Below are 25,721 nucleotides of genomic sequence, written 5' to 3' on the forward strand. Positions count from 1 at the left end.
ACCGTAGAAATATGTTTTGAATAAGTGGTGAAAATTTCAAAGAATTTTGTTGGATAGATTTTGGGCCATGGTGGCAGCAGATTTTCAATATGCGATTTCGAGAAAAACGCTTTTAAAAAGTAAGATGTGGTTTTCATCTTTATTAATTTTGGGTCGCCAAATTAGGGTATGACCTCCGTTTTCTTCGATCACCCCCTTTTTTCTCAGATCCCTACTTTGGCTGAAATTGAGGTGAAATCAGTAAATTTCGTCTAATCTGCTCATTTTACAGCGAAGAATGCTAACTTGTAGCCTAAAATTACAGCAGCAAGTCGGGAAACCGGAAGCTGGACGCTTTAGGTACGAAAGGTTTCGTGTATTTCTTAGTACGTAACACGTAATATTTCCATATATTATGAAAGAGTATCCACTTTCGGGTGATATTAACATTTATAGTCTTAAATTTTCAAAGAAGCAACAACTTTGACGTATTATAACTTTGTTAGTAATGGTGCGATTTCCACCAAACCTGATAAGATCATGCTCTACATTATAGCTTACATCACTGCATGTGGTGCTAGGATGAACTTATGGGGGGTTTCTAACCAATTACAAAAAAATATAGTAATATAATATTATTAACTTTATTTGAACAGATATCGGCATGGAAGGTATTTCGGAGTTCAGGCACCATATAGTGGCAGTCTCCTGATTTTTTTCAGATTTTTCGGTTTGGTAGTTTCTGAGAATGGCCCCTTAAAGGAACGATCACTTTCAACCCCCCGCCTTCCCCACCTTTCAAGCAAATGTCAAAACTAAGAGCGGCTTCAGAAAGTACTAACCGAGACCTTTAATTTGATACCCTATATAACTATATTTGATGAAAAAAAATTTTACACTCTCCTTTTTCATGTGTGTTCACAGTTCCCACCTTTCTACCAAATTTGGTGTCAGTCATTATAACCGGCTCCGAAAAAAATGCATGTGACGGACAGACAGACAGGTTTTTGGACTAGCCAGAAAAGCCTACGACGAAGGAAAATACTGCGCACTGGTGACTCTCAATTCGCTTTCAATTCTGCCAGATGAAACCATATCATCGAAGCGCTCATCGCGGCACAAACACCAAAATATATATTAAATATAATCTTCGATTACTTCCGAGAGCAGAAGCTACTTTATGAGTGAGCGTTTGCGGTCACTGCTGCATGGCAAACAGCATGGGACCAGGCGGAGAATGGCCGGTGGACACACAGGCTTATCCCAGACATAAGCATGTGGACTATGCGGAACGCATAGAGACGAGTTACGATCTGCCTCAGTTCTTAACTGGAAACGGTGGATACAGGATATACCTCTATAGGTTCGGTCTAGGTGACTCGCCTGATTGTCCTACTTGTGAAGGTGCAGGTGAAAATGCAGAACACGTTTTCCTCGCCTGCCCAAAATTTAAAAGCTCAAGGAGAAAGCGTGAAGCAGAACTAAATACCCATTTAACGGTGAAAAATCTGATAAGGTACATACATTGTGCAATCAAATACAGAATGGGACGCGGTAGTTGCAACGGTGAAACGGATCCACCAGCAACTAAAAGCAGCAGAAGTACAGCGGAGACATAGAAGGGAAGCTACTGCAATCAACGCTACGTAAAGAGGTAGCAGCTCATTTTGAGTGAACAGCTAAGATCTGAACAGCCCCACGAAGCAATACCGGAACGGTGGTCCCGCGGGGAGACAGACAGACAGTAAGTAGACCGATTTTAATAAGGTTTTGTGTTTACACAAAACCTTAAAAATGGGTAAAAAAGGGGGTCAAGGGGTATATTATGAATATACCACCATAAAAAATCAGAATTCTTCTTTACTTCTTTCGCAAAAACCGACATTCCAGGGCCCTTTGCTATCTTTTTACACCTTCCCACTACCCCTAGCACCCTCCTATCCCTTTTTTCACCCCCTTTCTACCCCCTATTCTGCAAAAGGAAAAAACGTAAATCTGGATGTGTAAATAAAAATATTTTATTTTTTTTAAATGAAGTTATTACTTGAAACACACTCTTAAGTGGTATTGATTGCGTCTAAAAAAGCATAGAGAGAGAGGGGAGGAGTTGAAATGAATCCGAGGACTAGCTACGTTTCTTAAATGTCGCAATTCTCGTTAATATAACACGAAAATGAATGTCCATGCTGGATTTGAAACACGTTGCTCGAAGAAAGTGCAAGAAGTGACATGCTCATGAATACAAGTTGAAGCTTGTCCGCTTACTCATCAAACACATTGCACTACTTGAATTCGTACCTCTCAGTTGCAGTGAGCGTGTGTTCTGAAACAGACTGTATTTCGTAAGTTTTCCTCTTTCTTTTTCGAAAAGAAAGTGCGGTGTTTGCGTTTAGCAGAAGGGGTTTTTGTTTCTGTTCTTTTAGTATTTCCTTATAATTCATAAATTTTTTGGTGTAATAAATAATGCCGCGTTCTTGTATGAATGATGGGAATTCTTTCTGCCACATTTGCGGGGAAGTAACTTTTAAGAATCAGAGGAGACCCTTGAATACGTTGGTTCAGAAAGCTCACGAGCATTATTTCGGTTGCGAAGTCGGGACCAAGGACTAGGTTTGGGCCCTAAAATATGTTGTTACACTAATCACGCACGATGTCATTTGCGGTACCAATGCTCTGGCGTGAGCCCACCTCTCATGTCGAAGATTGTAATTTTTGTATGACGCAATATCTGGAATCTCGCAGAAAGCCAAGCAACATCTAACTTATCCAAATACCCCTTCGGTAATTAGAACCATTGAACATAGTAATTGGTTGCCTGTCCCCATACCACCCGAAAACTACACCCTTAATTATGAAGAATCAACAACTGAACAGAATGCATTATCGCCGGAAGAGGAGGTACCATATAGCAGCCAAAATAAAGATTTCACGCCTAACGATTCGAACGAACCAAAAACTTTTCACCCAAGATGAATTGAACGACTTGGTCCTGGATTTAGACCTGCCTAAAGTAAAAGCTGAGCGGGAAACCGAAAGCTAGACGCCTAAGGTATGAAAGGTTTTGTATATTTCTTTTATAAAGAGATTAGACTGTGCGTTTGTCCCATTAGTATGTGGCACGTAATATATACATGTATTATGTGAAAAAATCGACTTTCAAGTGATATTGAATTTGCACAAAAGCGAGTACTTTGACCTATTATAGCTTTGTTAATAATAGTGTGATTTTCACCAAATTTGGTAGGATCGTGCTCAATGCTATAGCCTACATTGCTGCTATTTTGTCATTCTAGGATGAACTTAAGGAAGGTTTTCCTGACAATTACTAAAACTTGTAGTGACGTACTGTTATTAACTTTATTTGAACAGATATCGGTATGGAAGGTATTTCTGAACCTAGGCATCGTATAGTGGCAGACTCTAGATTTTTCTCAGAATTTTCGGTTTAGTAGTTTCTAAGAATGGGTTCGTTAAAGAAATGATCACTTTCAACCCCCGGCACTCCCTACCTTTCCAAAAGCTGTCAAAACTAAGAGCGACTTCAGAAAGTACTAACCGAGACCATTTGATACCCCACATAAGTATGATATATTTGATGCCGCCTTTTGCCTGTATGGGGACCCCCCCCCCCTTCTTAAATTCGACGTAAAAGGATGTAATTAATTGTATGCGTGAGCGGTCACAGTACCGACCTTTCTACCAATGTGATGTCAACCGCTATAACCATCTCAGAGAAAAATGTGTGTGACGGACAGACAGACAGACAGACAGTAAACCGATTTTAATAAGATTTTGTTTTACATAAAATCTTAAAAATTGATTATCCCTCTACTTCACACTAAGCTGGGCCTTTATAAATGATTTTTTAAGGCTCTAAATAAGGAAGGTAAAGGATTCACATAAGTGATGACAAAATCAAAGAAGGCGTATTTGTGGGACCTCATATTAAACAGTTATGTTATTTGACGACGATGCTTTCTCCAACAGTTGGACAAAAAAAGGAGAAAAGAGACCGGGAATCTTCTATCTTTGTTTGCCACCATTTTCTTGGAAACAAGAGATCAGATGACTATCAACAACGGATTGATGAGTTACTTAAATCTTACAAGGCTTTAAGTTGCAATATGTCATTGAAAGTTCATTTTCCCCACTCCCACTTGAGTTTTTTCCCGGAAAATTGTGGAGCCGTTTTGGACGAACATGGTGATAAATTTCATCAACAGATTGCCCGAATGGAGAACAGTTACCCGGGAAAATGGAACCCTCGTATTTTGGCGGACTACCGTTGGACTCAAATTCGAAAAACACCGGAGGACGCTACAAAAGGAGAAAAGTTTCAAAGTAGATCCACGTATGTATTTTTCATACTTTTTGATTACTCAGCCTTATGATTCATTTCCATAATCCCCCCCGTCTCCCGTTCCACCTCTTCTAATCATGAAATGCTGATTTGACTTTTTATGAATTTTTGATAAAAATACCCCCTGACCCTCCTTTTTTCACCCCCTTGGATCTCCAAAGATGTTTATCGTGACATAGCATTCTTCGCTGTGAAATTAGTAGATTAGACGAAATTTACCGATTTCACCTCAATTTTTGCCAACACAGAGGTGATGGAAAAAATCGCAGGTGATATTCTAATGCAACCAGGCAAAATTAGTAAAGATTACCCATCAGAGTGTCTGTCCAATTTCTTTTTGTTGACCAGTGTTATTTAAGCATATTTTGAACGATGTATAATAAATCACAATAAAGTTTTTTTTACAAAACATGTTTTTCTGATGCACTGGTTATCACAGAATTAAATGGATAGTTTTACTACTGCACGTACCAAAAATTAGACAAATGCATTTAAAATTTCGGAGCATTTTTCCAACGAGAAACGTGGCAAAATTGATAAAAGTAACATAACATATCCAAAGCATTCTAAATTGCTTAAATTCAAAATGCATTTCCAAATTTAGATGTGTGCAGTAGATTTAAATCAGAACCAAAAAAAAAAATTTTATTGAATTGACTACAAGTCACTGGGAAATCCTCGGTACTAGCCCTCGCATTTCTATCTCACGCTGCAATATCGCGATACTGCGGGCGCCATTTAGTTTTTTTTTTCGTTCTTATAATCATGAAGTTTTCATCTTAAGTTTTGTTGAAAACAAAACCTTATTAAAATCTTTTTACTGTCTGCCTGTCACACGCACTTTTTAACATCAAATGGACTGTGAATGCTCACAAATACAGTGAGCTATATCGTTCTATGCGGAATTTAAGGAGGGTGTAACATTTTTTTCATCAAATATAGCCATGTGAGATGTTGCATTTTCTACAAATATACTTTTTTCATAGATGTTATGTATATTTTAATCGATGTAGCTAACTTTCACTGGCTCTGAAAGCAGGACCATTTAAGCTTTTGCGAACCACAGTTAACAGAGACTTTTTGCATACATTGCGTACACCGCAGACCGAAATCGGGCCCTGGGGTTAAAATTCAAAGAGACTGAACCCGTTGAGAAAAATCTCCGGGAAACACTATTCTCACATTGAAATGTTGAACGTTAGTTTGTAAATGTACATCTACATACACGAATATTAAAAGATTTCGCTTTCGACTTAAAGGAATTGTAATATATGAAATATTTCCCTAAAGTTAAAAATAAAAAAATAAAATAATTCGACTTAGAGATTGAATTTTATATAGGAAGTTGACGCTAATAGAAGGCCGCAAAGTTCGAGTTAAAGGATAATTCGACTTGGAGAAATTCGAATGTATTTGAAGTTGCAAAATATCACCGAAAAGATACTTGAGTTGAACTTACAGACGAAAAATACACGTATTTGCGAGTGCGATAGTGTCGTCCCAGTAAGATCTACAATTGTTGAAAACAAGGTCTCATTCGAGCTGATTGCGACAATTGGTACTTCCGCGTTACTCGTCGCTGGACCCTCCGAATTCTTAGATGGAAGACGCACGGCAAAAACATAACAAATCACAGTTTGTTTAAATCTTCAAACTACGCATGTATAATTTGATTATGAGAATTTTTTTAGAAATCTTACTTATTACTTGGCAATAATAACCCTTTGTCTCGGGTACTTCTACTTTAGATTGAATGGCACAAACAAGGCTTGCGTTTCGCACCTTGAACAATTTTAATCACCTTCATAGCCCACGGTGGTTAGACATGGGCAAAAAATAGGAATGCGCAGTGGGAGTCTACGCACGAACAGAGGAAGCAAAGATTACATTCGGGTTGGTCGTATTATACTTCAGGTTAAGGTTTCAGAATTCAGCAAGCTGTCACCAAATCTCTTTCCAGTAACTTCTGGAAACGGTCTTCGGACGAGCCAAAAGTATGTAGGGTCGGCTGGCAGTATGCTCATCAAATCGACGAGGCTATGTTTGCCTGTCAAAGGCAAGTGGGTCTGGCAGGGAATTAGCCGAAGCAACGACCTGGGGATCGTTCTTCCTGTACTGGAGAAGGTGCTAACAGGAACTTAAGCCAAAGTGGAATAGCATATGCCGACGGCTGCGTAACCAATGGGGTACTTAGTCCAACAAGAATGTCGGTCGTCGGAAACAAACTAAGAAGTACCAGAAAGCCAAGTATATTCTCAATAAGATTGCGAAGAATAAAGAGGACTTTGTTAAATACCAGGCGATTGTTAAAGAATATAACAGAAAACGCCTGGCAAAATGCTAACTCTCAAGGGTAATCGAGCTTAAGACAAGGTTGAATAAAAACGCTAGGGGAGTAGAGTGTGCAAGAGTTGGGACCCTAAGCAAACTCCGCAGACAGGTAAACACCAGCAGCCAGCCGTCAAGCCACCAACTACAAAATCCTTCAGCAACGTGGCGAGGAGCCACTTAAGCGTGGCGCTGGCGGATGGTAATACAGTTTGCGGCAAACTAGCATCGGAGGTGTAAACTTGTACTAAAGGCATGCTGCCGGACGCGGTCAACGAGCATTTCCTGCACGCCAAAGGCAAACACAAGGGGTCCATCCTTGTTCCGATTCCTCTCAGGATTCCCATAGAAGACTGGGCAGTTATCAAGGAGGAGAAACCTCAGACAAACAGCCAACTGAGAGTGCCATGAAACATTGCAAAAAGGAGACTATAAAGTGCGGTTGGAAATCAGGTACCCAGAGATGCAAGTGTTCGGCTCCGCAAAACCGGACGGCGACTTGGGGACAGTCGACACCGCCAACGGGCTATTGGAGATGAGGATCGATGGTCCCATGGGAACTGATGAACTTCCACGGAAGTAGATCATGCTGATCTGCAGCGTTGGAAGTGCGCTTCGGCTAATTCGCTCGTTTTCCTCTTAGAGGAAGACATTGATGTCGCAGCAGTAGAAGAGCCCTGGATCGTAGGCGAGCGAACCATCAAAGGGCTCCAAAGAAAATATTATAATTTATCCATCAGCACAAGAGACGCTGATCTAGAGCATATATCCTTACAAGGAAGAATCTGTATGCTTTTCTCTGCCCGAACCTGAGTTCTTACAACCTAGTCGTGATTAAACTAGAGCAGGCGGGGCAGAAAACGTCTATTTTTCGTTGGTTTACATGGCTCACGACCGATTAGCTCCACCAGAAAAACTGCAGCATTTAACGGCAACTATGACCATCATCATCATCATCAACAGCGCAACAGCCGGTATCCGGTCTAGGCCTGCCTTAATAAGGAACTCCAGACATCCGGTTTTGCGCCGAGGTCTACCAATTCGATATCCCTAAAAGCTGTCTGGCGTCCTGACCTACGCCATCGCTCCATCTTAGGCAGGGTCTGCCTTGTCGTCTTTTTCTACCATTGATATTGCCCTTATAGAGTTTCCGGCTGGATCAACTTCACCTATACGGATTAAGTGACCCGTCCACCATAACCTATTGAGCCGGCTTTTATCCACAACCGGACGATCATGGCACCGCTCATAGATTTCGTCGTTATGTAGGCTACGGAATCGTCCATCCTCATGTAGGGGGCCAAAAATTCTTCGGAGGATTCTTCTCTCGAACGCGGCCAAGAGTTCGCAATTTTTCTTGCTAAGAAACCAAGTTTCCGAGGAATACATGAGGGCTGGCAAGATCATAGTCTTGTACAGTAAGAGCTTTGACCCTATGGTGAGACGTTCCGAGCGGAACAGTTTTTGTAAGCTGAAATAGGCTCTGTTGGTTACCAACAACCGTGCGCGGATTTCATCATCGTAGCTGTTGTCGGTTGTGATTTCCGACCTTAGATGGGAGAAATTATCAAGGGTCTCAAAGTTGTATTCTCCTATCTTTATTCTTCCCGTTTGACCAGTGCGGCTTGATGTTGTTGGTTGGTTGGTTTTTGGTGCTGACTTTGCCACCACCTACTTTGTTTTGCCTTCATTGATGTGCAGCCTAAAATCTCGCGCCGCCTGCTCGATCTGGATGAAGGCAGTTTGTACGTCTCGGGTGATTCTTCCCATGATGTCGATATTGTCAGCATAGGGCAGTAGTTGGGTGGACTTAAAGAGGATCGTATCTCTTGCATTTACCTCAGCATCACGGATCGCTTTCTCAAGGGCCAGGTTAATGAGGACGCATGATAGGGCATCCCCTTGTCGTAGACCGTTGTTCAGTATTCACTCTCACCTAATTGTCAGAGGGGATTGTAGGTGGTGTCATAATTCGAGCTCGGAGCACCATGCCAACGAGATAGTGGACAGGCTTCGAGGGTTCGCTCAACTGTCTCGTAGAAGGTATCCTTCTTCGACTCTGCAGTCTCCTCTGTAGGGGCGTAAACTTTTATGAGGCTTACATTTATAATCTGGCCTCGCAAGCGCAGAGTGCATAGCCTTTCGTTTATATTTTCAAACCCGATAACAGCAGGTTTCGTTTTTTGGCTGACTAAGATACCTACACCGAACACATGGTTTACTGGATGACCGCTATAATATATGGTGTAGCGGCTCTTCTGCAGGAAACCGGTCCCTCTCCATCGCATCTCTTGTAGCGCTGTTACATCAGCCTTAAATTAGGACAGGGTATAGGCTAGTTGCTCGGTCTGTACAGGGAGCGCACGTTCCACGAGAAAATGCGCACGGCATTTACGCTTCTATTAAATATTAAAGTAGATATTCACTTCGATAACAACTGCAGGAACGGGATTATTGCTCCAATTGAATAAAGTAAATATATGAACATCATTAGGATATGTATATATCTTGCTGATATAGTCAGTCCTTTGGTTGAAAGGTTTTCAACCTCCTTGTCAGAGGAAAGCATCATTTGATCAGGCAAATGGCTTCAATCCGGCAAAAACGTTTTTAAAATGTATTCATAATATGTCTGACAATTATAATTACTTTCGAATTAGCATTAATTTCACATGATTTATCACTTACAAGTGTTATTCCTATATTTGCACCCATCAGCATCCCTTCCTGAACAAAATAAAGTTCAATAGCTAAAATTTCGAAGTATTGCTTGAATTTCATGCAGGTTATTAAAATCTAAATTTATTAATAGAAAGTGTAATTTGATTGATGTTTTTCAGAGGTTTACCTGAATGGAAACCTTATTAAGATACTTAATTTATTTGGAGTTAGTAAATGGCTCACAATAGAGCGTCCTTCCATGCAGGGTGAATGAAGGTACGTATCTTTTTTATTACGGTTTTCATGAGCAAATTCTACTCTCAGTTTGACATTGTTTGTGACTGGGGTAGGTAGGTAGGTATCAGTGGCCCCTCCGAGGAGCCCAATTAGCACTTTGGTGCACCGTTTTAATGCCGCAAACTCCTAAGATCGTGACTGTTGATATGGGAGCAGGGAGGCAGAGTCCAGCCGGCTCGGGTCTTCAAAGCTAGGCCGTAGCATTCACGAAGGAAAGCAGCTCTCCCACCTTGCAGCTAGAAATCACTCTGAGGTCTCCAAAGAATGGTTTACCCAGTGTCCGCAGCCCGACTCTAGCCAGAGCTGGGCAATGGCAGAGAAAGTGCATGAGGGTTTGCCTTCCTTCTCCGCAGCGTCGGCAATGCTAGTTGTAGAGTATGCCAAGCCTAGCGGCATGGTCTCCTATGGGCGAGTGCTCCGTCCAGACCGCCGTAATCTTGAATGCATTTGCATGCGTCCGGCACAGGAGCTCTCGTGCTCGGACCATGTTATAAGCGGGCCAAATTCTCCTTGACTTGGTACAGCTTGTAAGCCTTCGCCATCTCAGGCCCGCGGCTGCTAGGTAGCGCGAGTAGACTCCGCCCCCGACAGCCGCCAGCGGAACACCGACTGTATTCGCCGAGGGACTTTCAAGAGCAGAGGCTTGCCTGCCCAATCCGTCAGCCCGCTCATTCCCCTCTATGTTCCTATGCCCGGGAACCCGGACGAGAGTGACCTTGAGCGCGCCGCCCAGATGGTTGAGCGCGTCTCTGCACTGCCCCACCAGCCGGGAAGATGTCGTCATTGAGTACTTAGACAGAATTTATTTTTAAAACAATTGAAGACAAAAAATCCAAAATGATCAGGAATATGACGCTACATAAAATGTAGGTCTCAAATGTAGCCCATCTCATTATCTACTCAAATGAAGTTGGTAATAGTGTATTACTATTCTTTGAAGTTTCGCGGGATTATTATAATTTCAAAAGGCGTCAACCCGAAATAAGTTAAATACCGTGCATGTTGGTTAAAATCCTGCATTATTAATAAAGTTGCTCTAGATCAAAATTGAATTGATTCCGGTCCACAACGAGGATGATCGCTGTGCTGTGAACCAGTGGAACCTTATTATATAGAAGAAAAAGAAGTGGTTTCTTGCATATAATACTCAGGTCTTTGATCGGCATTTAAATACCCAACTGCGATGCGATGCGACTGTGTAGAACCATGTATCGTTTGTGGCTTTCTGTAATTTCCACAGCTTCAACAATGTTTCCATAATATTGTGTTCCATACAGCAAGTTGGGTTTTAGATCCCTTACAATTGACAAATCTGGCTTGCTTCATGGTTATTTCAACGATTTCACAAATACGGTTGTCAAGAATGCATTCAAAAATCTTCATAACAGCTCTATTGATTACTGCAAGCGATAGCGGCGTGTCGCGATTGAGCCCTTATACCGAGCGAAATGCCGGGAAGTTCAGCATAGTGTGCACCGTGGCAAAAAGGAATTTGCCTGGTCAGGGAAGGGGAACATGCCGCAGAACGCAATGATGTCAGAAGTGCGAAAGAATGAAGCGTAGCGAACTCACATATGATCGCAAATCTTTCCATCATCTACAATGTCGAGCACCTAAAAAGATGGAAAGAACACTTCATTACGGTTCTTTATGATTCCAGAGAAGAATGTAACAATTGAAGGAGTATCTACATGCTCCCTCCCGTCGCAGAGATAATGGCTAAAATAATCCTGGAACGCATCAAAGAATATCTCGAAAGCTTGGTCGACAAAGCGCACTCGTTTCCACTGCGAATTCTTCAGCATTGACCACATCAACACTCCGTAGATAACTTTTTAGACATTCGCTTCACGTGAAAACTTTGGGCAGCGTGAAACTGGAGTATATCTGGCGTGCGCTACCTAGGAGAGGTATTCCGGAGATCCAGAGCTATAATCAGCGTGACATGCATTGGCGCAAAATGTCACGTGATGCACCGAGCAAAAATCTGAGAGAAATTTCAGGTCGAAAGCTAAGCCTGCCACCGGGATGATGGACCTTACCCAAATGGCTCTGGATTTGGAAAGACAGGCAGGTAAAGTTGTATTATACACCACTGAAAACCAAGGTTTTCAGTCTGGCGGGTCATCGCACTCTCCTTATCTTCATTAATTGGCAGAGCAAGCGTGGTTCGTGCTGACATTTGCACCGAGCTGGATGTCGACCGATGCATTAACAGCGCTACATTGGTTTTTACAGTGCTTTCTTGTTCTTTTTGTTTTGCTATGTGGGATCAACACATAGACAATGACAACCACTGTCAATAGAAAGCTACAAACCTCCGTGAATGCCTGTTTGCGATCAATCATCGGAGTACGCTGGCCTGATACTATTTTTTTAAACAAAGAACCTTGTCGACGCACAGACTTGTCACCCGTACGCGATGTGATGGGAATTCGGAAGTGGCAGTGAATAGGTCGCCCATTGCAATTGCATTGCTGGTTACGCCAAGGAATGGAATCCACTCTCCAAAGACGGCCGACGAGTGGGTCGCGTTAAGAGCACTTGGTGCGTAATTGTAAAGGAGGAGGTTGGTATCAAGGGAAGTTTTGGAGTTAGCTAAAACCCATTTTAACGGACCGCGAACGATGATGTGTAGGTGCTAAGGGGTAAACGGCAATCAAATATATATGCACTACGGGTGTTTGATTAAAATTTACGCTTGAGACGTACTTGTCTGACACTTCTTCTTGTTAAACCTACGTGAGTGCAGTAAAAAAAAACCTTTCGGTTTGAAACGACTAAGCACTCTCACCAATAGCATGATGTGATGATCCACGTTTGTACGCTTTAGTTCTAATAAGGGAATATGACTGTCGAGAAAATCCCAAGAACAGCGCGGATTAAATGCAAATGCCCGTGGGCGGAAAAAGTACCACATAATATATGTATGTATATTAGCGCAAACGGAAGTATCAAAAACAATCTTTTACTTACCGTCTTTTCGATAGTAGAGAATTTCAAAGTGTTTTTCTACTCCCTTCGTTAATGCCTCCCTAATTTGATTCACAGCCGTTTGTGATGTCATTGGTCCATGGAGAAATTCTGTGCAACTAGAACGTTGCATTACATCTGCCCTTGTATATCCAGTCATTTTACAAAATCCATCCGAACACCATATTATGTGGAAGGTTTCCGATTGTGCATTCGCCACCAGAAAACTGCGATCTGAAAAAAATCAGAAAAGGCAAAATTAAGCATAAATAATGTTAGACAAAAATATGAAATATTTCAAATGTAAAAGGATACAATATTTGAATATCTAATATCCCTAAATGAATCTAAACCCATTCAACCGTTACTTGCAAGATTCCTGCTCCAGCTCAACCATTGGCATAAATAGTAAATGTGGTCGTTTATTTAGAATCTACCCGCTTGGAACTTATTGAGGTTCAATTACGACTTCCAAAATGTTCATATTCTATGAATTTTCCAGAGGAATTTCATTATGCATAACACAAACGATGCACATTTAAATGGGATTCCATATGTCAGCTCGATGAAGCCTCCATGCATAATTGAACGAGGTCAAATTTAAAACCAACGAGACCATGATTTCCTAGTCCTTCATAATTAATAAAAAAATCTGCGAAGAACGATAATTTGACATCTATTGACGGCGGATCGCTCATCTTGAAGCCAAATAAGTGGAACTTGTCGACTTTCTATTTAAATTTAGCTCATACTCGTCCACCATGTCATGTTTGTCCAATCTTCCTTAAAGCGGTGAATATTTGGTGTTTGCATAATCGAAGCGTTCCGGAATCCAACGTAATGACCACAATGTAGGGAGCCGGCAGCCATCGTTTTCATCACAAAAACATAATATCCAATGTCCAATGTTATCTTTCACGGTAGGAATCGCACGGCATGGAATGGGCAAGACGTTTCAATATCATTACCAAGAATAAATTGAGCCCATTACCAGTTTGCATCAGATTATTTGTAGGTCAGAGGTCAGGGGAAATACCGATAATCTTGGTTCTATAATTTCGTCTGGTGTTGTTTTAATGAGGTACATAACTTGAAGAATTACGCAAATGTCCGCTTCTATGCGACATGCATTTACGTCTGAGTCGGTGGAAGGAGGATTTCCCTAGGAGAGAAAATTAATGGGAATGCTGCCTTCATATTTATTAAATTTATCAGGCGGAATTTGATAAACTCAACCGTCACTCCTCTTTTGCATAATTTTCGATATGTATACGAGTATGTTTATCACACACACTGAGGCCGAACTTGCAGATTTTAGAAGTTATCATTTAAAGTTTTCGTATATTTTGTATGTTTACTGGTTTCTGGTTTCTGGAGTCATTCGACCGGAGAGTTCCTTCACCTCTTTATGAAGAAGTGGCCCATTTTATGTAGTCTCCTCTGTGAACAATGATTTTTCCAAAACCACGGAAAAATTTAGAAGAGCGAATTGCCTTAGTCAGTATAGCACTAGCTACGCGAAGAATCCTTGGTGAAGTCTCTATTGCAGTAATCTCCAACACACATATATACGCTTTAAAAACTACCAAATTTCAAGTAATTCGAAATTCTGAGTACCTCACTCCTTAAAAACTGAATGAAGGGAGGTTTTGTGTATTTCTTATATTAGAATGTTTGCGCGCAAATGTTCCGTTCGTCATAATGTATATGTGGACTTTCCTTATATCAGACTTTTTGCGTTAATATGACGACAACTGATATCTGAACTATAAAGCCTTTCTGTAAATATTCATGTAGCCCCACATGGCTGTGTTTTTTAAAAACGGAATTTACTTCCCGATTTTCCATGAGGAGCCCCTTAAACTCTACCTAAAACGGTGCCGTTTCTGAGAAAAGTGCATATGCCAGATGGACAGACAGACTTCGATGAGGAATTGCCAAATCCTTATGAGGACTCTTCACAGATCTCTGATCAGACATCACCCCAGTTGAATGATAGGGGTGTATCTATTGATCTATAAATATGTGTTCACGTACTTTATTTTCTGACTGTGCATGGGCAAGTGTTTGCTCTTCTCTGATGCATTAACCAAAATGGCAATGAGAAGAATACGCAGAAAATAAAAAGAACATGGAAGAGAAAAAGGAAACTTATCGTGCAAAGGCTTGGAACCCCAGTAGCGACGGCTCTTGAGAGAGAACAAGCGGGCTCCCAGCCCTTGCTTCAATCGCAGTGCCTCGGAGGTGGATAATTTGGGGTTGGGTTAAATGGAGATCGCTGACGACTAAGGCGGTTTTGACACCCATCGCATTTGATCGAGTTGGACGACTCCAAGATCAAGAGATTTACCCATCCAAGAGAAGCTTCTTAATTCATCCACCTCCACCAATGCCAAAGATAAAAAATAAAATGCACCAAAGCACATTAAATGCTATGTATGTTGGTATGTTTCCAAAGAATAATCCGACCAAGCTCATGACATAAAGGAACTGCATTTCATGTAGATTGGAGCTAAAATAGTTGTCCGAGTTTACCCAGGGCAAGTAAAACCTGCGCCAAACTATCAAAAACATAGCAAGAGCCATTAGGGCCATCTAGGATAGACCGCAAAAGGAAGAAGAGGTCCTAGGAAAAGTCGAAACCTGCCATTCCAACAGCGTCATAGACAATCCAAGCGACACCGAATCACAGTGTTAGCCACTTGTGATGTTTTATTTTTACCTAACCCGTAATGCATATGCATTTAACATATCAAACTACAATTTTTAGTGTGATGTTGATATTGAGTGTTTTGGGTTGCAGTAAATTTACATGGAAGAGATAACTTTGAGCTACCGCAGCTCTGTTAAGAATAGTACGACCCTCACAAAGCTTGAGGATATCCACATCATCACATTGTAATACACTATTATTAACTTAATTTGAGCAGATATCAGTATGGCGGGTATTTTGGAACCTGGACAGCGTATAAAAGCAACTTATTGTTAAAAAAAAAAGTGAAGCGATGGCGGCTTTACGGTTTCTTACCAGAGCAGAGGCAAATCGTCAGACGCTGCCTCACCTCTGCCCTGGGAGCAGCGTGATCGTAGCGGCTCGCTTATTGTTGTTTTTTCAGATTTTTCAGTTCGACGGTCTCCGAGAATGAACCCGTGGAAAAAATAATTACTTTATAGCCCCGAACTGCCGGTTTTTCCAACAATGCCTACTTAAAAACTACGACCGACTTCTAAAAGTACTAATCGAGTCTTTTCATTGGATAACCCACGTGACTATATAAGATGAACAAAACACCCTCCTTTTGTATATATGGGGACCCCCGTCAAACTCAACGTAGAAAGATTTAGCTCACTGCATGTATGGACGTTCACAGTTTCCAAATTCCCACCAAATTTTGTTCCGATTGGTATAGCCGCTCCGAGAAAAGTGCGTGTGGCAGTCAAGTCAAAAGACAGGGAGGTATTGAACCGATTTTAATAAGGTTTTGTTTTACACAAAGCCTAAAGCCCAAAGCCTCGTAGTTCGTAAAATGGAACTGAAAACACGGAAAGATAAAACCTGTGCCTAGTTGCGAGCGTCAGCAATCGAAGGAAAACGGAAATGGTGAATAGACGAAGGTCATTAGCAGAAAGACGAAGAAGAATGCAAAGTTCAAATTCGCAAAGAGATAATTGTTTTTTCACGTAAGGGCAATTTGCTGTACGCGAAGATTCTAAACAAAGTCAAAGCTAACTTTGACCTAAAAGATCTGGGCGGAGATCTCAGCAAGATCCGAAGCACCTAGAAAGGTGATCTGATATTTGGGCCGAAAAAAACTGACGCTTTCGCACCCAAGCGAAGAATTCACTTGGGGAGAGTGTCACATTACGAGCCCAAAAGCGTAAGATCTACGTACAATGAAACGAGCTCGATGAAATGACACCAAGAAAAGAAATATCTAATGCGTTTAAAGAACAATTTAAGCTGAAGCAACTGGGAGAAGAATCCATCTTACGCTTGAGAAAAGCTTATGATTATACTCAAGCGGCCACAATGCGACTACCAGTGGAGGTAGCGTAGATGGATTGTCTTGCGTCTGAGAGAGCAGACTTCATAAAAGAAGTGCTTCAAGTGCCTAATGTTGGGCTAGTTCTGGGAAGCATGCACGAGCGACATTAATCGGTCAAATCAATGTAGAAGGTGTGGGAAGAAAGACTATATTAACAAGGAGGGGATAGGATGCAATGAAAAAAATAGGTTTACGGAAATAAACCTCAATCGTTGTAGGATCACTACGGATTCAATTGAGCAGACCACTGAATCTGAAAAAGAAATTGCCATTATAAATGAACCCAAAAGAAACCGTGACGGTGGTGTATGGGTCACAGACTCGACTGGTAGAGTAGCGATAGGAAACGGTGTATACGTGTGTAACTGCTACGCCCCATGAAGAATGAAGAAATCCAAAGATGATGGGCGGTAACTACAAAGGTTGGGCCCTCGAGTGAGGAAGTAGGGAGAGCAGCACAAGGGACCGAAGATTGTAGGATTCTTCTGCCCAGTTGGATATAGTTTTGGTCAAAGAAGGTAACGCAAGCACTTTCGGATCACCAGGAAATCATCTTTGAACTAGAAACCATCTGAAGCACGCGGCCTACGGAATGAGCTCTTCATGTGAAACAATTGATTACGAAAGCATGTTAAGATTCCATGCCTAGGCAATGCTCATTCCCAGTAGAAGACCCTACTGCTGGTGAATTAGTAAATTAACCACCCTTCGATTAGCCTGGCAAAGATCCAGACGGACGACTCAAATGGTGGGAGTTAGGATTGATCAGGGATAAAAGTAGCACGGTTACAAGGAAGCTCGCAAAAACCTGAAGTTCGCCATACAGCAAAATAAGAGGGCATGTTTTAATGTGCTTCTATAGAATTGTGATGGAGCCGCTCAGAAACTGTTTATCACCGCAAATTACGCGCCCTACCCTCTTATTGAAAATCAACAAGAAGTTATTTCCCAAGTAAGAGGGGGGCACTGATATATTGTAGAGATCCCTGAATGTGACGGCAATTCCGGCAGTAACCACAGACTTCCAGGCTTAGGTGGCATACTGAAAAGTGCCATTAAGCTCGCTGTAAAATCAAGACCGTATATGCTCACTAAGTTGCTTGAAGTGTGCACGCCAGGGGGTATTTCTTACAGGATGTAAGCGGAAGAGGCAGGTTAACCTCTAGATGATCTATCCCTTAATAGACCCAGATGTCTTCTAGACACAGTGGGGAAAATGTCAGAACGCGTAACCTACAATAGATTACTCCCCGTTATTGGGAGCGAAGGAGGGCTTCCAGATAGGCAGTTCCGGTTCTGTAAAGCCAGATCAACCATAAATGCCATCAAATTGTTTACTGGTTCGGCCAAGAATGCGATTCATGGAAATACGTTAATTTCGGGGAGTTTGTGGTTGATACAGAAATCCCTGGAAGCGGTTGTTGTTCCTACCTACCTCACTTCTAATGTCGACAGCTATTTAAAAAAAAGGGGATTCTGGTATGATACTCACGACGGACGCTAGGAATACTTTTTCTCTACGGGCCTCCGACAAGGCTCTGTACTGGGCCCACAACTGTAGAACATTATGTACAATGACGTACTTAATTTTCTGACACCGGAGGAAACCATGGTGATTGGTTACGACGAAGATATTGCATTGGTTGTAGTCGCGAACCACCCAGAGGGTGTGGAGTTACACTCATGCCAAGCAATCAGTGCAGTTGAGGCCAAGTCAAATCAAAATTACGCTTGAATTAGAATTGTCAATTACATCTTCACTTTCAAGCCGGCCATCAAATACTTGGGAGTAATGATAGACAAGAAGCTATATTCTGAACAACATATGCAGTACACTGGTGGCAAAGGATCCACTGCACTTAAACTAAGTGCGGTCTATTGGAGGACAGTTCTAAGAGCATGTTCTGGCTTAACAACCATCTCAGATGAGGTAGAATATATCATTTCGGCAGATGAGATGACGAGCATATGCAATCTGAAGTCAGTATCTCATTTGTCGCAGAGGAAGAACGCAAAAAAAAAAAATAGCAAATAGAAGGAAGAAGCATTGGGACCACTCGGGAAAATGCCGGTAGACACATAGGCTGATCCCTACGATCAAGCAGTATTTGGAAGACAACATGAGGAGATTAATTATAATTTCACCCAGTTTCTTACGGGGCATGGGGGATATCGCTAGTACCTCGATCGGTTTAAATTGGACAATTCACCCAATTATACAAACTGTGACGGAGTCCTCGAAGGCCCAGAGCATGTATCCCCCACTGGATTCATGGAGGATAGAAGAAACATAGAAGACACTTTAGGTGAAACACTCATACTGGAAAATGTGGTAAGGAAAATGTTAAGATCGCAGGAGGAGTGGGATGCATCCACCATGGCATTAATCCAGGGTAAACTAGGAAACACGGAGGAAGTGAGTAAGGTGCGGTTAGGTACGTCGCGAATAGAAGAAAGGAGAAATAGTTTAAGTGAGCTAGCCCTACACCCTGATGCAATATCCTACGGTGACTCCATCCAACATCTCCCGCCTTTGGACGATTTCCAATTTATAGGCAGATAGGACCGTTTGTCCAGCCATCTTCATTTGAGAGTAGTCAAGTGAAAGGAAAAACTATGTGGTCAAACGACTTGTTTGTGAATGTGGAGACAAGTTGTGCCTTATACTGACGGAGCCTGTGAGTTGGAGTTTAAGAATACCCTTAAAGTATTCCATGTTTGTCATAGAAGGCTATGAAAAGGGATAGAAATTTGTGGCCTAGTAACCTGCAAATTTTAAAATTTTACTGCTACTCAAACATCGGACGGGAACTAACCTCACCGCTACGACCATTGAGTATCGAAAACGACCGATGATTGGTTTCTGGAATGTGTACACGTTCTCAGATGCAGTGACCAAAATTTTTCAGAGTTCTTATGATGGCCCATAAGTACATACCAGTGATAAACAGACCTAATGCATCATGCAGCTTATTATCTCCGGCATCCCTTTCAACACATACAACATCCCTTCCTAGGCACACATCCCTTGCTAGACACACAAAATTTTATTTAAGAAAAGGATTCAATGCATACCGTAACAGGTTTCTGATATAAATTTAAAGAACGAACCATGTTAATGGTTTTAAACTCAAATACAATACCCCTTTTCCCGATAATATATTCCATATTCCCTCAAAAACTATATAGTTACCTAAATATCCTCTCCTTTCACTTCTATCACATTAACTAAGCGCAAACTACAATGATTCATACTTGTCAAGGATGAAATTCACTAATCATCCAGTATTTGTCGTAATCATTTATCACTTGCATTCATATTCATTCTCTTCTACAAAAGGGTCGTTACCTTGAATGAAAAGGCGCAATCCTTTTATCATTATTTGTTTATATTTCCCTCAAAATAATTTATGAAAATAACTTCACTTGTACGTCGCTGTCAAATGGTGATTCCTTGCAAAAACGGACGAAGAAAAGAATTCGCTTCCATGGATTCTATTCTAACCAACACACCTGAGTCGCCCGTCGACTAATAATAATAATGTTCACGTGCAATCAAGGTGAATTGTACATTTGGGGATGAGTTATGACTGAGAAACGTAAAAAGGCGTAACACGTACATACGTATAAACGAATCATGAAAAGAAATGCTTGGATTCACAAGGTTTTGTGATTTTCTTCATTTTCGGTACAAATTTCTTAAATGTTTTGTGTAAGCAAAGAACCGGCTTTGAATTAAGGCGTTCATAATTGATCCACAACTTCTTACAATGAAATAGAGCAAATGAACTTGCTTAAAGTATCTCAATGGTTCAGTTATCCCAAGTTCCCTCATAAGACAAGCTGACTATCCTTATTAAAGGTCGCTTCCCTAAAATGCCATCATTCAGTTAAAGCAAGCAAAAGCAAACCAGTTGGTAAAATCGCAACTCAAGTTTAATATCCTGGAACAAGTCCCTTCTTTAATGTGACAATGAATTATCATGAGATTATTGCACACAACAAAATTTAGAACTGTTCTAACCATTTATTTGGCAGAAAAAAGCATATTGGACTTTGTATCTCACCACAAAACCCTAGAAGATTGGCACTGCATTCTCCATACACGATAATCCTAAAAACCCGTTATGGGATATTGTCATACTTTTTGCAATTATAACTAGCGGAATGGAAGGAAATGGCGATGATAAGCTTCCCTTCCAGGTCAGTAGTTTTTTCCTAGAAAGCAACAGCCATGCGACACTAGTATATTTCTGTCTGGCGGGATCGATTCACATGACTTACAAATAATTGGAAAAACCATTTTCCTCTGCCACAAACTTTCGATAACAACTATTGAATATTCGTTATATTAGAAAAAAGGACAGAACTATAATTTGGCCCGGCCACTGATACCTACCTATCCTACCATAATTTGAATTCTTCTTATTATGTAATTGAGAAGTTTATTTCAGGTCCCATGGCGAAACGTGGATTGGAACCCACGATGGAGCATAAAACCTGGGAAATGGCTTCTGACCCAACACCAACAGCTCTATTACCAAACCCTATCTCCACCTCCACGTGGTGCACGCTGGGAGCTCTTTCTTAACGAAAATTCCAGACCGCGCAGAAGGATGAAGGCGAGTCTCTCACGCCTAAAAACGGGACAAATTGTATCAATTGGTCCTCCAGGTAGGTAGGGCTAACAACCCTATACGGAAAACAACTTGTTACGAAGCCACAACAGGAGCCTCGGACTGCACGGATTACACATCGACGAACCCGGTCACGACAAAGGAATAACATTTTCTCGTGGAACGTACGCTCCCTGTATAGAGATGAAGCTGCTGAACGGCTAGCCGATACCCTGTCCCAATATAAGGCTGATATAACAGCGTTACAAGAGATGCGTTGGACAGGGACCGGTTTCCTAGAGAAGAGTCAATACACCATACATTATAGTGGCCATTCAGTAAACCATGTGTTCGGAGTAGGTTTCTTAGTCAGCCAAAAAATGAAACCTGCTGTTATCGGCTTTGAAAACATAAGCGAACGGCTATGCACACTGCGCTTGCGAGGCAAGTTTAGAAATATAAGCCTTATAAACGTTCACGTCCCTACAGAGGAGACTGCAGAGTCGGAGAAGGATACCTTCTACGAGGCAGTAGAACGAACCCTCGAAGCCTGTCCCAGATATGATATCAAAATCATACTTGGGGATTTTAACAGCCAAGTAGGGAAAGAGCCTTAGCTTACACCAAAATACAAAGAATAACGGACTGTGGATCATTCAATTAGCAGTGTCAAATGAAATGGTTGTTTGAAGTACCTGGTTTGCACGGAAAGCGGTTCACAAAGATACATGGGCCTCTCCAGACGGAACCACTTTCAACCAAATTGACCACGTGCTGATTGAACGCCACCACCTCTTAGCCTTGATGAATGTCAGAACATATAGGGGGGGAGGGGGCAATATAGACTCGGATCACTATTTCGTTGGCATGGTGCTCCGAGCTGGAACAACAACACCACCCAGAACCGTCTCTGACAATTAGGTGAGAGCTAACACTGAAGCCATCCACAGCACAACCCTCCGCAACACCTATATGAGGGAAATGGATGCCGCAATAACCGCAGTAAACAGAGATCCTGGAGATGAAGCATCAACAAATGATCTTCATAAATATGGCCAAAAGCATACTTGGCCCCAACCGCGAAAAGAGTCGGAACGGCTGGTTTGACGATGAATGTAAGCTAGCACCGGAATGGAAGAATGCTGCATACCGAGTAATGCTGCATGCTCAAAGAACGTAGACATGCACGACTTATCAAAAGGAAGCCTGGGAGAATCAACAGGTCTGTGAACTGGAAAAGTACACGGAGCAACCGCACCAGGCGCCCAAGTTTTATCAACAAATCAGCAGGATGATACCTTACACATCTCGATGTTCATCCTGCGAGACAAAGAGGGAAATCTGATTTCCGACAGAATGGGCATATTGGAGCGATGGGTTGAGTACTTTGATGAACCAGAACATCGGCGAGTTGGAGGTCCCACCAACTGAAGACGGCGGACAAATACGAATTGGTTAAATATAGAGGCGACCAATTACACCAACTGGTTCATCAACTTGAGCTCAAGATGTGGGACAGCGGATGAATGCCTGACGACTGGCAAAGAGGCATTATCTATCTCATACATAAAAAGGGAGATATAACACAGTGCAGCAGTTAAAGAGGTATCACGTTGCTGAGTACCATCTATAAGATGTTCTAAGATATTCTCCGCTATCTTGCTAGGCCGGATAGCCCCATACGCTCTTGAGGCAAATCAGCAACGGATCAGATTTTCTCTCTGCGGCAAGCGATGGAAAAACTGTTGGAATATGGACAACAGTTGCACCATCTATTCATCGACTTTAAAGCCTATCATAGGCGGCATAGCGAGGGTAAAACTGTACACAGTCATGAGGGAATTCGGTATCCTGACGAAATAGATAAGACTGACTAGTCTGACCCTGGCCAATGTGCGAAGGCAGATAAAAGTAGCAAGATCACTCTCAAGACCATTCGACATCAACAACGGTCTACGACAAGGGGATGCGCTATCATGCGTCCTCTTTAACCTGACCCTCGAGAAAGTGATACGTCATGCTGTGGTAAATGCAAGAGGTACAATTCTATTTAAGTCCACTCAAATACTGGCTTATGCTGACGATAGCGACATCATAGGAAGGGTAACCCCAGACGTGCAAACTGCCTTCGTCCAGATCGAACAGGTGGCACGAGATCTTGGGCTGCACATCAATGAAGGCAAGACAAAATATATGGTGGCAACGTCAGCACCAAAAACCAACCAACCAACAACATCAAACCGCACTGGTCACACAGGAAGAATAAGGATAGGAGAATACAACTTTGAGACCGTTGATAATTTCTCCTATCTAGGGTAGAAAATCACAACCGATAACAGCTACGATGATGAAATCCGCGCATGGTTGTTGTCAGCCAACAGAGCCTATTTCAGCTTACAAAAACTGTTCCGCTCGAAACGTCTCACCTTAGGATCAAATCACTTACTGTACAAGGCAATGATCTTGCGAGTCCTCATGTATTCGTTGGAAACTTGGGTTCTTAGCAAGAAAAATTGCGACCTCTTGGCCGCGTTCGAGAAAAGAATCCTCCGAAGAATTTTTGGCCTCCTACATGAGGATGAACGATTCCGTAGCCTACACAATGACGAAATCTATGAGAGATACCATGACCGTCCGGTTGTGGATAAAATCCGGCTCAATAGGTTACGGTGGGCGGGTCACTTAATCCGTATGGATGAGGATGATCCAGCCCGGAAAGACTATAAGGACAATATCTGTGATAGAAAAACAAGACGAGGCACACCCTGCCTGAGATGGATCGATGACGTAGGTCAGGACGCCAGACAGCTTTGGGGGACCTCGGCGCAAAACCAGGATTTCTGGAGTTCCTTATTAAGGCAGGTCTAGACCGGATACCTGTTGTTGCACCGTTGATGCATCGACAGCAGATTTCCTCAATAGTTATGCATTTATTACATCGGGCAGACATGAAAGACTCTTAAGGAAAGTCTAAATACTAACTATTTCGCTGCTTATCTGTGTAAAATGCTCATACAACGCTAATATACATAACACAAAGAACCACAGGGGAATCAGTCTCTATTCAAGAAGCAGAATGTCTTCAAAATATCGCCGTTGATGTTGATAAATTGGCAGCTGAGAAGCAAAACAGATCTGCTAAAGATTCCAATAGTTGTAAAGAACAGGTCATATTCGATACAATACACACTGTGGTTTCTTTTCTTCTTGTACCCATTGTCTCCCCTTCAGCATGAAAGCAGACTGAAGAATGGGGCAGATGCGAAACAAACACATAAGGGCACATACTTCTTCAAGCTTTCTAGCGCATGAACATCGTTTTCGCAACCGTCGGAGGATCAGACATATTTCGAAGAGTAGAAATGTTTTCTACCTATATAATATACATAAAATTTGTTAGTGATATCCTAGCTAAGGATCTCCAATGGCATGTTAACGAGCTTTACACGCCTAACTATTATCAAGCGATTATCTTTCAAATAAGGCGCACCATTAGGACTTCCAAAAAGCTCGACGAAGAAACATTCTCGCAGGTGCGATACTGAAATCAATGAATATCTTAAAGTATGCTTATGCGAATAGGCTACGACACCGCTGCATCGGCTATTGAAGCAAACAAGTGGTGAGGGATGGTAATCCTCGATATAAAAAACGCCTTTGACTTGCGAAGTGGAAAGAGATCATTGACGCAGGCTGGGTATTGCGATGTATATTACACGAATTGTTTTTGAGTTTTTAATAGAAAGGCGGTTTTATTGCGACTCAGACGAGGGCCCTAAAGAACATCGAATAACCTATGGTTAATGTTAGTTCCCCAATCTCATTGCTCCGGGTTGATATCCCGGTCGCCATGGATGCGTTGTGTTCGTCTTTGTGCTTTTCCCCACTGTTATAAGCTTATCAAAAGCACAGCATTAAGTGTGATGACAGTGAAACACAAGAGAGTCTCATTGCTAATCAAATATGGGGGAGGAAATTACAAAAACAACTAAAAGAGTGTCCTCCGAACATGCTGCCCTTACCGAACAACATACGATAGCGGAGCATTTATAATAGTGTTTGGCAATTAAAGATCTACGAATCCACGAACCAGGTTATGAAATTGGTGAACCTTACGTCGGCAATTCGAAGACAGTCGCAAGGAATCTGTCACTTGTAGAATCGCGGAAACGATGAGAAGAGAACAAGAAATAGGTTGATACCAAACCTCCAGAGCTGATCGGTTTCACCACTTTACTTTATCAAATGCCTGATTTGGATGCAATCGCGAGGCTTTCAAATCTCCATCCAGCGTATCAACCCACCGTTGTTTCGGTCGGCCTTTTGGACGTTTACCATCGACTTCGATGTTCAGACCAATCTTGGCAAGTGAATTCTCGATCGGTGCAACCCCATATCGATTGCGAATATACTCTCTATAATGTTATAATCAGCTGACTAAGCTCTAGGCATAATGTAAAA

General features: G+C 41.9%; 1 protein-coding gene across 2 annotated transcripts in view; it reads right to left on the minus strand.

Annotated features, from left to right (window-relative positions):
* LOC119661353 (potassium voltage-gated channel subfamily H member 2) overlaps positions 1-25,721 on the minus strand; it is a 766,305-nt gene that overhangs the window by 477,108 nt on the left and 263,476 nt on the right. For both annotated transcript variants that reach the window (XM_038070659.1, XM_038070660.1), the window contains exon 3: positions 12,602-12,832. In XM_038070659.1, coding sequence (XP_037926587.1) covers positions 12,602-12,832 — 231 coding nt within the window. The remainder of the gene's footprint in view (positions 1-12,601; positions 12,833-25,721) is intronic.

Source organism: Hermetia illucens, chromosome 1 (genome assembly GCF_905115235.1).
Source record: "Hermetia illucens chromosome 1, iHerIll2.2.curated.20191125, whole genome shotgun sequence".
Classification (NCBI taxonomy): Eukaryota; Metazoa; Arthropoda; class Insecta; order Diptera; family Stratiomyidae; genus Hermetia; species Hermetia illucens.